Consider the following 13,267-nt stretch of genomic DNA (forward strand, 5'->3'; position numbering starts at 1 on the left):
TGTGCGCTAGACACAATGTAAATTACCCATTTTTATTTGGTATACAAACGACTTATCTGTTAGCTATTGAGACTAAGAATTTGAGTGGAAAAATGACAAAACCTTTGCTCCCCCTTGTGGGGTGACCGAGCTTAGATATCCAACACCATATTTTCAGTTCAAGCTTCATTTGTACAGTGTGAGCCATAGAAATAGAATGGATAGAGTGAGTGTCCCCATTCAAGTCAAATATGACATAATAGGTGGACTGGCGGCCATTGGGAGTGTACACATAAGAGCAAAGCAGGAAGTAAAAGCAGGAATTGTACCCATCAATCTGTGCTGTGATTTGTTGAATCAACTCAACATTACAAAAAAATACATTCCATTGCATGAGCCACATTTCTTAGCATCATTTCAATGAACAATCTACATTACCATGGAAATATTACATTACATTTAAGTCATTTAGCAGACGCTCTTATCCAGAGCGACTTACAAATTGGTGCATTCACCTTATGATATCCAGTGGAACAACCACTTTACAATAGTGCATCTAAATCTTTTAAGGGGAGGGGGGGGGGGGGGGGGGTTAGAAGGATTACTTTATCCTATCCTAGGTATTCCTTAAAGAGGTGGGGTTTCAGGTGTCTCCGGAAGGTGGTGATTGACTCTGCTGTCCTGGCGTCGTGAGGGAGCTTGTTCCACCATTGGGGTGCCAGAGCAGCGAACAGTTTTGACTGGGCTGAGCGGGAACTGTGCTTCCTCAGAGGTAGGGGGGCCAGCAGGCCAGTGGTGGATGAATGCAGTGCCCTTGTTTGGGTGTAGGGCCTGATCAGAGCCTGAAGGTATGTAGGTGCCGTTCCCTTCACAGCTCCGTAGGCAATCACCCTGGTCTTGTAGCGGATGCGAGCTTCAACTGGAAGCCAGTGGAGAGAGCGGAGGAGCGGGGTGACGTGAGAGAACTTGGGAAGGTTGAACACCAGACGGGCTGCGGCGTTCTGGATGAGTTGTAGGGGTTTAATGGCACAGGCAGGGAGCCCAGCCAACAGCGAGTTGCAGTAATCCAGACGGGAGATGACAAGTGCCTGGATTAGGACCTGCGCCGCTTCCTGTGTGAGGCAGGGTCGTACTCTGCGAATGTTGTAGAGCATGAACCTACAGGATCGGGTCACCGCCTTGATGTTAGTGGAGAACGACAGGGTGTTGTCCAGGATCACGCCAAGGTTCTTAGCACTCTGGGAGGAGGACAGAAGGGAGTTGTCAACCGTGATGGCGAGATCATGGAACGGGCAGTCCTTCCCCGGGAGGAAGAGCAGCTCCGTCTTGCCGAGATTCAGCTTGAGCTGGTGATCCGTCATCCACACTGATATGTCTGACAGACATGCAGAGATGCGATTCGCCGCCTGGTTATCAGAAGGGGGAAAGGAGAAGATTAATTGTGTGTCGTCTGCATAGCAATGATAGGAGAGACCATGTGAGGATATGACAGAGCCAAGTGACTTGGTGTATAGCGAGAATAGGAGAGGGCCTAGAACAGAGCCCTGGGGGACACCAGTGGTGAGAGCGCATGGTGCGGAGACAGATTCTCGCCACGCCACCTGGTAGGAGCGACCTGTCAGGTAGGACGCAATCCAAGCGTAGGCCGCGCCGGAGATGCCCAACTCGGAGAGGGTGGAGAGGAGGATCTGATGGTTCACAGTATCAAAGGCAGCAGATAGGTCTAGAAGGATGAGAGCAGAGGAGAGAGAGTTAGCTTTAGCAGTGCGGAGAGCCTCCGTGACACAGAGAAGAGCAGTCTCAGTTGAATGCCCAGTCTTGAAACCTGACTGATTAGGATCAAGAAGGTCATTCTGAGAGAGATAGCAGGAGAGCTGGCCAAGGACGGCACGTTCAAGAGTTTTGGAGAAATGATTGCATCACAATTCCAGACAGCCATTGCGAGTGTACCCCATGAGTTTACCAGTAAAATTGCCAGGGTTAGAGGTTCCAAGCCTGTTCTATTGATTCTATTTCTATGGTATGAGCATCCTATTCAGTTGAAGGTGTTATTGGCAGTAACAACATTTATTTAAGAATATCCATTCCCTACAACATCTAATCAGAGCACTAGTTTGGATAACTTGTCAGGGGTGATGTGTAAGTACATTTACAAGCATTTTGCTGTCGATTCATGATGAACAAGGGTCAGTAGCTAATGAGGGATTACTGTACTGTTCGACTTAAAACCCGAAAGTATTTGGCCAATCGAAGGCAAATCATTTAACAGTTGTGGAATGCTCTAGAACTTGGCGTACTGGAGCTTTGGACAGTTTACCAGAATGTTTATATATTCCGTTCCGATAGGGATCCCCTTCCTGTCAGAAAGATACACAAAAACACCCAGAGCCAAAAATATCTGACAGTTTACTGATGCAAGTGAACCAATGTTGATAGTATTTGGTTAGCTCAAACAAACTAAGTAGCTAAGAGTTTGTCAGCTTGGATATTAATTTATACCCAAATAAGATTATTTATTTTTCTTGACGCAACAATGCCATTTTGAAAATAAATAATACAATGCATACAAAGTTGTCAATTTATCCATTATATTCAAGTATCGTAAGAGACAAACAAAATGCCATTTTAAGCATAATTATAGCAAACCTACTGATAAACCTTCCGAGTCTAATCTGTGCAATTTTCACACAGATCAGCCCTCAATCTTTTTTTGAGAGGAGTGGGATAATAAACTTCCCTGCAGTAGTACTTACCCAAGGGACTTCAAATTGGTCTTACCCACTCCACGATGCTCCTCACAAGACCGTTTCCATCTCTTTCAGAGCATTGTGCCTTCAGCATAGTGGACGGCTCCCAGCATCGGATCTAAGAGGTAGGTAGCGAACTTTATTCACAGTCTATGCATGTGATATTCTGGCATCGGAACTAACCGATTATTACAATTATCTTGAGCAAATGTCCAACTTCAAACCATCTACTTTTGACGCCAAATAGGTGAATTTTGCTGGCAACTGGATGCTTTGTTCATTAATGCCTTTGATAACATTTTATACAACTATTAAGTTTTACCCTCAATATATGAATTGTTTGTTTACCTCCTTGAGTATCATTAGGCATTATTTGAAAATACTATAAATTCCAACTCGATGATTGCATTCAACTTACAAATATGTAATTTTGACTGCCCTCAAGACACAAACTGGCCAAGACAGTGAGCAGAGAAACTATTTACAGAGAATGGTAATGACCGTCATTAGTCTGTCTCCACCACTTCCCCTGTGTGTACAGTAACGGAGGCTCTTTCCTAGAGATATCAGCACCTACACTAACGCTTCATTTTGTTCTCATGCCTTAATTTTCTGAATACAGAATAAGAATGGAGGTTAAGGTATCAGTGGAGGGAGTCCCACGTGTTGTCTGTGGAGTTACTGAGAAAACCACATGCCAGGAAGTAGTCATAGCTTTGGCTCAATCCCTTGGTGAGTACACATCTGGCGGCATTTACATTGTAGGGTCTTATTTCACTGTATACTTTACTTGATTTCTAATACAAATCAATCTTTTCAGGTAATAAATTCATCCCAATTATCTTCCTCTGCTTAGGTCGTCCTGGGCGCTACACACTTCAGGAGAAATTCAAAGAGTTTGAGCGGAATGTGACGCCTAATGAACGGCTTCTGGAGTCTCTTGAGAAGTACGGCCAGCAGGCCAGGGAGATCCAGCTCACCCTGCTGCACAATGGGCCATCCCTCTGGGAAGGGCCTAGCAGAGGGAAAGGCGGCAGATGCGAGGCTGGCCCTCAGCTTAGGAGAGCAGAAGCTGGGGGCAAAGTACAAAGGGTTAGCGGTGGGCTTAGTTTACACCGTCAAAGCCTACCTCCCTTATCGTGCTTGCGGCAACAAGCCGAACAGCGACCGGAAGAACCAAAAAGACCCAAAAGAAAGTCCCTGACCCTAATGGAGGAGGCTTGGGGATGGCTGGAGAGCATAGGAAGGGGTGCAGTGAACCAATCAGGCCGCGAAAAGGGTAGCAGGATGGACACTGTTAAAAGGGATGGTTGTTCCCTGAACGTTTCGGTCACTGTTGCCAAGGATCCCTCCACTCCTGGGGTTTTGCAGAGCAAATTTAGAGAAAAGAGTGCTAAGTCCACTGAGCACCAGCAAATCTCCTGCTGCATGCGAGACCAGGGCAGGGACAGAGAGAAAAGAAACATTCGCAATTCTGATGAAGGTAATGATATCCAACATGTTAAGAAACACCCAGAGGTTAGCATGGCAAAGATAAAAACTGAGGGCCAGCAGAATCTAACCAGTGCCCTTAAGATGGTTGATGAGAAAAGGAAGTTAAGAGCACTAGTTGCTATCCAACAGGCTAGTCTGAAAGAGCTGCAGGTCCAAATAACCTGCACGGATAGCCAAATTCATGAGCTGGAGGAGCAACGAAAGCCCAGGCAAGCTTACCAAGAAGCCCAGCAAAAAATAGTGGAGGAGGCAGAGCACCTGGAATTTTGGAAGAATGAGCTGAAGGCTGAAGAGGGATATGAGAAAGACTTGCAGGAACAGTTCCTGGAGATGAAGGTGAAAGCTGTGGAGTGTAAGGCCAAGTTGGAAGAGTACAAACGCAAAATGCAAGGTCTTGATTCTTCAAGGGACAGGAGGACTGTTCAAGAGGAGCAAGTGAATGTTCCAAGCCAAGATGCCACATCTCCTGCTGCTGCAGGGTGGACAAGGCTCAATGAGGCCCTGAATCAATCAAGATCTCTTACAGTCAGTGTGGTAAATACTGACAGGAAGTTTGCGCCCAGAGTGGACTCCAGTCATCGTCATGCTGTAGTTCTTCCAAACCAGATCAAGGAATTGCGGCCCCCAGGGCCAAGTCAGTTTAGGGACAGGTGGACATGCTTGTCTGAAGCTCAGAGTCCAAATCCAGAAACACAACCAAGGGTTGTGCATCTCTCTGAAATAATGATACATCTGGACAGCACCAGAGTTTGAAAAGAGGTAGAGGAAAAACAGAAACTTATCTGTGAAAACCAAACACAATTTAGGCTTAGTGTTCAGCGAGGACTGTGAAGCAACAAACATAGGCACAGACATGCATACACACAATAAAATACACACATACACATGGATTTTGTACTGTAGATGTGTTAGTGGAGTTGGGGCCTGAGGGCACACAGTGTGTTGTGAAATCTGTGAATGTATTGTAATGTTTTTACAATTGTATAAACTGCCTTGGTTTTGCTGGACCCCAGGAGTAGCTGCTGCCATGGGGATCCATAATAAATACATGATTTGTTTGCAGTTTCACATTTCTGTACCAACTGTTCTGTGGCTGTAAAAATAAAAAGGCTAAATATTTGTCCTACCACGAGTTGCTTGATATCTTTTAAATATTCAGTTTGTTCCACTTTTCAGGCACCTTGGTTTGAAGAGGTTAGGACAGCATTTCCTTTTTGCTGCACTGTCAAAAGAAAATGACATTGTCAAGCCTATACAAAGAAAACATTTTAAATAAGTATCTTACTGCCATTGAGTAAAATACATTCTACAAACTATATATTAAGAAATAAAGATGAAACTGCCTTGATTTTCTTTTAAATAAAGACAAACGCCAGATGTAATTTTCATAAAACTTTAATTCAATTGTTTCATTCAAGACCATTAACAAAAGTACATAGGAGAGCCTCTGTGCAGTTCAGGAGGAAGCCAGTGATCGCCAGTTTAAATTCATTTAGACTAACTCCCATATGTGCATTCAGGCACAACAGATCACCCACCAATGCCACTAAAGCACAATAATCGATATCCTGATCCTTAAGATTTATTCTAATACTTTAACTTTTCCCCCATCTTTTACTTAAGTAAAATGTATTTTTGTTATATTGTGATGTTTTAATCTTTCACTAAGAAAAAAAGCACACATTACATACAGTATATTTCCACCCACAGGTATTTGGGATGCAGACCAGTATTATTTCTACTAGAAAAAAAAGCCATCCCAAGATTGTTCTTAATATTTTGGCGGTTGGCTGGGGACAGAGGATACATCTAATTTTTTTGTTTTCTTTGTAGTTTTTAGGCACCTTATTTTTACTTCATTTTATTCATTAGCAGATATTGAGATTCAATGGAACAAAAAAAGAGAAAATGTGCAAAAAAAGAATACATTGTATAAAATAACTGCTGGATATAAGATGCCATTAGGAATTCTGCACCTGGGGAAATTGCTTATGGAGCGTGTGAATACTGAAAAGGTATCGAAATGCTCCAGATTTGTCAATGTAAATCCTAATCATAGTCACTTAAATATTCACATACATCACAACACCATGCTTTCACTCCAGCTCTTGGATAAAGTGTTTCAAAACTGCTCAAAAAACCGAGCAGAGAAATAGCCTCCATGTTTTAGCCCCCACACACACGAAAAACAGGATCCTCCTTATGAAGGGAACTTTGCTTTATGCATTTTGTAGGAAAGCATAGTGGAAACCATTGGCAAATGAGAATCATTTAGTTTCCTTAAATGAGGGAGAACAAATGGAAGAAGCAGGTGAGCTCTAATACATGCCCACACTCACACATATCCACATACACAACATGTTGCAGGTGCAGAATTCCAGACATTTAAGCAGATTCAGCAAAGATGAGGACAAGACAATGCCACACAACCAGCACTCTGATTTTAAGGGGAGCAGAAACCCTTTAAAACAAATCCTCTGTAACCTCTACCATTTCTAAAACACCTTATGCACAACAATCACACACACTCAGAAGAGAAACCTGCAATGTTTACTGCAGTATGAAACCGTATCAAGTACATCATATGTGGGTGGCAGGGAACAAATGGAATGAGAGGGTTCCATTGCAGGTGATGGAACAGGGAGAGGTGTTACACATGCTTATTTCTGTGTGCCTGTCAAGAGTATGTATGTGTGTAAGAGCATGTTTCTGCAAGACAGCAAAATTCCCTTTCCATTGTTGTCCTCCATTCTGGGATTGCATTTCTAAATCCGGGCCCACCTATTACAGATGGGGTGGGGTATACACTGTTCAGTCAATTACACCCGGTTGACGAGTCTTCCGCTCCACGTTGAAGCCCTAGGTACAAAACAAAGACCGGTCATTATAAGCAACACGCTTAACACACCTTAAATATAAATCAGAACCTATTATACAGCATTTTGCTACCAAATGTGTGTACCTTTGAGTTGTCAGGGCCACGGGGCTGTCTCACAATGACTAGGCGGGGGGCGCTAGCGTCATCCAGGGTGATGCTCTTGAGCCGGTTGACCAAACGATCGGGACGGGGGGTTGCCACCGGTTTAGGCCCTTCACTGTAGGGGTAGAGAAACAAGATGCCTTTTAACCAACAATATACCGTCTAGGTTTAGGATAACTGGGTCATAAATGAGACATGACTAGTAAATCTGGTGGCTAGAGATTAAATTTAACTTATTTACAGTGCCTTCGGAAAGTATTAAGACAACTTAACTTTTTCCACACTTACCTTACAAGCCTTATTCTAAAATTGATTAAATAGTTTTTTCCCCCTAAGTATACACACACAATAGCCCATAATGACAAAGCGAAAACAGTTTTTTAGAAATGTTTGCAAATTTATAAAAAAATTTAAAACAGAAATATCTTATTTACATAAGTATCCGGACACTTTGCTATGAGACTCGAAATTAAGCTCAGGTGCCTCCTGTTTCCATTGATCATCCTTGAGCTGTTTCTACAACTTGATTGAAGTCCACCTGTGGTAAATGTAATTGATTGGACATGATTTGGGAAGGCACACACCAGTCTATATAAGGTCCCACAATTGACAGTGCATGTCAGAGCAAAAACTAAGGCATGAGGTTGAAGGAATTGTCCGTAGAGCTCTGATACAGGATTGTGTCGAGGCACAGATCTGGGGAAGGGTACCAAAACATTTCTGCAACACTGAAGGTACCCAAGAACACAGTGGCCTCCATTATTCTTAAATGGAAGTTAGGAACCACCAAGACTCTTCCTAGCAGGCTGCCAGGTCAAACTGAGCAATCGGGGGAGAAGAGCCTTGGTAAGGGGGGACACCAAGAACCCGATGGTCACTGACCGAGCTCTAGAGTTCCTCTGTGGAGATGGGAGAACCTTCCAGAAGAACAACCATCTCTGCAGCACTCCACCAATCAGCCTTTTATGGTAGTGGCCAGATGGAAGCCACTCCTCAGTAAAAGGCACATGACAGCACTCTTGGAGTTTGCCAAAAGGCACCTAAAGACTCTCAGAACATGAGAAACAAGATTCTCTGTTCTGATGAAACCAAGATTTAACTCTTTGGCCTGAATGACAATCGTCACGTCTAGAGGAAACCTGGCACCATGCTTACGGTGAAGCATGTGTTAGCTGCATCATTCTGTGGGGATGTTTTTCAGCAGCAGGGAGTAGGACTAGTCAGGATCGAGGCAAAGACGAACGGAGGAAAGCACAGAGATCCTTGATGAAAACCTGCTCAGGACCTCAGATTGGGGCGAAGATTCACCTTCCAACAGAACAATGACCCTAAGCACACAGCCAAGACAACGCAGGAGAGGCTTCGGACAAGTCTCAATGTCCTTGAGTGGCACAGCCTGAGCCCGGACTTGAACCCGATCAAACATCTCTGGAGAGACCTGAAAATAGCTGTGCAGCAACGCTCCCCATACAGCCTGACAGAGCTTGAGAAGTTCTGCAGAGAATAAATGGGAGAAACTACCCAAATACAGGTCTGCCAAGCTTGTAATGTCATACACAAGAAGATTCAAGGCTGTAATCTCTGCCAAAAGTGCTTCAACAAAGTACTGAGTAAAGGGTCTGAATACTTATTTCAAACCCTGTTTTTGCTTTGTCATTATCGGGTATCGATTGAGGGGGGAAAAAAACAGATGAATCAAAACATTTTAGCCCACTTCATGGGTACTTGTATACCCCCCTGCAGTCTTTACCTGACTCTGCGCACATTGCAGGCACTACATTTCCCTGTGCGTTGGTTGAGAATGACTGAGAACTCCACCTCATCCCCAGTCTGGAGCTCCAAGCCATCCTGCACCTCTTTGACATGGAAAAACAGCTTCTTACTCTCACCAACTTCATATGTGATGAAACCAAACTGGGGAGACAAGATATTACAGACTAAATAGGCATAGCACTCAACATGGGTAGCCACACCAAGAAAGTCCAAAAACAAAGTATATGTCCTTATTTCTTCATGTTAGGTTTCCTTAGCAAACTTGAAAAATACATCTATAAAGTATTATTTTGAAAGGCAATTAAATCATGTCTGCCTGCACCCTTTTCAACAAGCATGATCAGATACCTGGTCCTTGACGCACTCCACTAAGGCTTTGCGTTGGGGGACAACGTTGCAAGCCATCTTCTGTCCTGTCTGGGCCACTGTGCACAGCTGGAACTTCACCAGCTCTCCTTTCTGCAGACAGTCTGCCTTGTTTGTCATGCCCATGATGCCAAAGGGGTAATTCTGGCCCTTCGTGCCCTCTGAATAGTTAGAGGGACAAGGTGGGAGAACATGAATGGTAAATTTAGCCATTTGGTTATTGTAGAGTATGTGCAGGAGTAAAAACATTGAATTGATGGACATAACCCTCCAATGCCAGTGGTGACTCGCCTTCCTCTGAGTGCTCGATGAGCCCCTGGTACTCTGTCTGCGACGGGTCCACACTACGCAGAGGGCGCACCACCTTCCCCAGCATCACCGCCTCACCAACATCCTGCCCCACACTATTCACTGCAATAACAGCACACCATTAGCATAGACACTGATGACTAATATATAAATGCTTCACCATAGAGCGGACTGTAGCGCAAAATCAAACAAATTATTAGAGCATCGTCTTGCCTACCTGCTGCTACCTTCGTAACCTTCTCAGCGCTGACTTTGTTTCCTTTGCCCTTGGACAGGGTGTATTCCACAGTGTCACCCAGCTCCAGGTTCTCCATGTCTCCACACAGCTCACTGGTAGAGAGATACAGGCACTATGAAAAACTTGACCTCCTTTTTTAGACACATCTAATGTGCCAACAACCAACATATTTTACACTGTAGCTTGCCTGTGTTGAATAGTTGTACCTGTAGTGAAAGAAGATCTCTTGATCGTGATTGGCCGTCTCAATGAACCCAAAGTTGTCTTTCAGGGTGGCGATGTATCCCAGCAGCCTTTTGGTGTTGACTGTGCGGTTGAGGATCTTAATCGTGACCGCACTCTGCTGGCCCGTCCTCTTTACCTCATTGATGGAGAACTCCACCTTGAAGACAAAGTTGGATTTACACCAAATAGAAACACCTAACTGCAGGATGTATTTTTGGGGTTGGTACGTTGCCATTTCGACAAAACACATTTGAGCCAGTGTTGATTTGTTTTACTAGTTTAACTTGTAAACTGGTTTTTAGTACCTTGTCTCCTGCCTGTGGCTGGGCAGCTCCCTCCAGGTCTTTGACATGGTACGACACAGTCAGCTTCACTCCACAGTCCTCATAAGAAATCACTCCCTCTTCTGCTTCCTACAGGAGGAGGACACACCAGCAAACTGATTAGACTGGCAGTTCCAGTCAAAGGTTGGGAAATGCTCTTCTCTCCAAAACTCAGGCATTGAACTGTAGCACCTTGATGTAACTTGGAGGACCCTACTGTGGTTCTGAGCATTGGGAAATGTTAAAATACTTCCAGAGAGGAAAAGGCACCCTTCCTGGCAATTTTTTGTATTACTGATCTGAACAGTCTGGATAGGTGAAAGTAAATGGTGTCGTGTCTTTGGGCATCATTAAAACCGAAGACTTATTTTGATCAAATAACTCTAATTATTATTACGCGATTAACTGATTAATTGTGTAACTGTAATTAACTAGGTCAGGGCACCAAGGAAAATATTCAGATTAAAGTTATAATTTTCCTAATATAACTTTCCAGATATCATAATATCTGACCTATAAGTCTTCTGATTTAATTACTTATTTTTACCTCGCGTCAGTCTCATTCCAAATGTCGTAAATTGTTTTATCTGCACGTACCCAGTCTTCACTAAGTCATCCCTACATCAATTGTCTTAAAATCATTTATTTACTAAACTAAGTAATTCACAGAAAGCATACAAAACAGTAGGTATCGTTACAAAGCAATGGTAGGGGAATGTGCCCTAGTGGGCTAAACCGGCATGGCGGCTTGTTAAACAAAGGGTGATAAAGGGGAGCTGAGGAGGCACAACAGAGTTGATAAATATTAACAATTGATATGCTAATCCTTTGCACATGAACGCTCACTCATTCGGAAACAATTGCAATCAATATATATATTTACGCTCAGTGTGTCATCGTGATCTTTGTTGGAGAGTTTCGTCCTCTCTCTCGGTTAGAATGGATCTTTCAAAGCGACATTCATTAACGTCGTTATAGAATGGATGTTTCGTCGGTCTTCGCGTTCAATGATACCAAATTTCTAGCTGCAGACTAGTAATTAATATCAAAGACTTGTTTAACCACGTGGTATGGTTAAAGTTCAGTAGAGGGATGCATGGTCAAACCTATTGGCCAACTCGTAATGGAGTGGAGGCCTGGTCTAAAGAAAGAAACCCTAGGTGGAGCTTATATACTGAACGTAGAAAAGGCTGTCACATGACGCCTTGTCCTGTCTGTGTCCCTGGGGGCGTGCCGATGACTTAGATAAGCTTTGAACAGACATACAATTCTCTCACATTAACATAAGTACATAGCATCTCAACATACTCCAAATAGCTTTATCCTTATTCCTACATTTTATACAACCATTAGATGTAAGTCTCATCGCTGAGGCTAGTATATAAAACTTAGTATGGTAATATGGCCATATTGTCTCTAATGAGTTTCACAAAATTGTACCAAGCAGACCAGTTCGTAGCTGGATTCTTCACCAATATTTTATACCTTCTCCAGAACATAAATATCGTTCGGTTCCTCCATCCGGTGAGGTGAAAGAATTCCTTTGTCTCTCTATGAAACCATTCTGTCTCAAAACTGTGGCCTGTGAGGCAGGACATTCCCTTTGGAATTTACGACCACCTTCTGACCACAGCAGCCTGGGTAGGGGGAGGTAGGTAGGGGGATGGTGCATAGAAAAGGCCTGGTGCCGAGGGGGGAGGGTTTAACTGTGCTCGCTGTACCCAAAGACGGGAAACGTCTTGACAATGTTTAGGGGGGAAAAAAATATTATAATAATTCATCCAAGCTAGTGCAGATCAGTGATCACTTCAGAGGAAGGGAGGAATGCATCTTTGATATAAGCTTTGGAGTATATCAGATGAACGGTAGTACCAAGTCCTTAAAAAGCTAATTGTGCAGATGACTGGCACACATGCCAAAGCACCCAGTTAGCATTAGCCTTATCTGTTTGAAATCAACACCTTTGTACAAACAGTGTTAAATGTCCTTAAAAAGCTAATTGTGCAGATGACTGGCAAACATGCCATAGCACCCTTGGTAGTATTTGGTTAGCATTAGCCTTATCTGTTTGAAATCAACACCTTTGTACAAACAGTGTTAAATGTCCTATCTCCTTAGGAATTAGTGAAACAAATATCATGACTTTATAAGTGAAGTGTTTTTACAGAGGAATTGATTTAGAGGTTAATTAGTGGACTGAAACCATGCTGCCAACTCTTGGGCAAGGAGCACATTTAGCAGGACATAGAAAAGGTTAGTGGTGTGGTCTACTACTTTATCCTTGAGAAATAAGATAAATATACACATTCAGACTATCTATTTGAGCGTACATGTCAACTATGCTTGTCTGCCGAAATATGAAAAAGCGCAAGTAAAAAACGAAACATTGTGAATTTAAGGTAACTAGGGGTAGCCATGTAAAAATTCTCGCAGTAGCCATGTAAAAACTCTGGCAAATCAATGTTATATCTAGTCAATTTGAGGAGACTTATCCCAAAACCAGTGGTTAGTACTGTGCCTCAGTTTGTGTCAACCCTGTAGGAAAACAATTCAATAGAATGGGCGTATTGGCATAAATAAAGCATTGATCAGGGTGATGGCATCATGCAAAGACAGAATGCCTACCTTGTCTTTTTTCTAATGGAAAGAAGGAGCATGAGGGGGAAAGGAGAAAGCAAAGAGGAGAATTAGAACTAAAGAGGGGTCATCAAATCTGTGGTCTGAAAAATGCATGAACACAATGGGAAGTGTGTGTGTGTGTCTCGGAGCGGTTTTCAATTTCAATACTGTTCAGACTAGGAGGCGAGGGAAACGGGGAAATAAATGTAAAAAA

The 13,267-nt window shown here is 43.2% G+C and overlaps 2 protein-coding genes across 14 annotated transcripts in view; one reads left to right on the forward strand and one right to left on the reverse strand.

The window, feature by feature from the left end:
- The first annotated feature begins 2,751 nt into the window (after nucleotides 1–2,751).
- Nucleotides 2,752–5,344, forward strand: rassf11 (Ras association domain family member 11). Its single transcript, XM_014135535.3, has 3 exons — nucleotides 2,752–2,851; nucleotides 3,349–3,458; nucleotides 3,583–5,344. Exons 2-3 carry the CDS (start codon nucleotides 3,356–3,358, stop codon nucleotides 4,971–4,973), a joined length of 1,494 nt encoding a protein of 497 aa, XP_013991010.2. The 5' UTR covers nucleotides 2,752–2,851; nucleotides 3,349–3,355; the 3' UTR covers nucleotides 4,974–5,344.
- Nucleotides 5,345–5,599: 255 nt separating this feature from the next.
- LOC106566849 (cold shock domain-containing protein E1) overlaps nucleotides 5,600–13,267 on the reverse strand; it is a 33,460-nt gene continuing 25,792 nt past the window's right edge. For all 13 annotated transcript variants that reach the window (XM_082959985.1, XM_082959983.1, XM_082959984.1 and 10 more), the window contains 8 exons: nucleotides 10,417–10,524; nucleotides 10,093–10,268; nucleotides 9,866–9,978; nucleotides 9,631–9,750; nucleotides 9,322–9,500; nucleotides 8,951–9,114; nucleotides 7,183–7,315; nucleotides 5,600–7,079 (listed from right to left, as the gene is read on the reverse strand). In XM_082959985.1, the coding sequence (XP_082816111.1) occupies nucleotides 7,032–7,079; nucleotides 7,183–7,315; nucleotides 8,951–9,114; nucleotides 9,322–9,500; nucleotides 9,631–9,750; nucleotides 9,866–9,978; nucleotides 10,093–10,268; nucleotides 10,417–10,524 (1,041 nt within the window). In that variant the 3' untranslated portion in view covers nucleotides 5,600–7,031. The remainder of the gene's footprint in view (nucleotides 7,080–7,182; nucleotides 7,316–8,950; nucleotides 9,115–9,321; nucleotides 9,501–9,630; nucleotides 9,751–9,865; nucleotides 9,979–10,092; nucleotides 10,269–10,416; nucleotides 10,525–13,267) is intronic.

Source organism: Salmo salar, chromosome 13 (genome assembly GCF_965601325.2).
Source record: "Salmo salar chromosome 13, fSalSal1, whole genome shotgun sequence".
Lineage (NCBI taxonomy): Eukaryota > Metazoa > Chordata > Actinopteri > Salmoniformes > Salmonidae > Salmo > Salmo salar.

Coding starts and splice junctions, on each gene's coding strand:
- rassf11 (XM_014135535.3), top strand. CDS start 3,356: ATGGAGGTTAAGGTATCAGTGGAGGGAGTCCCACGTGTTGTCTGTGGA. Junction 3,459..3,582: donor AGCTTTGGCTCAATCCCTTG/GTGAGTACACAT, acceptor TCCTCTGCTTAG/GTCGTCCTGGGCGCTACACA.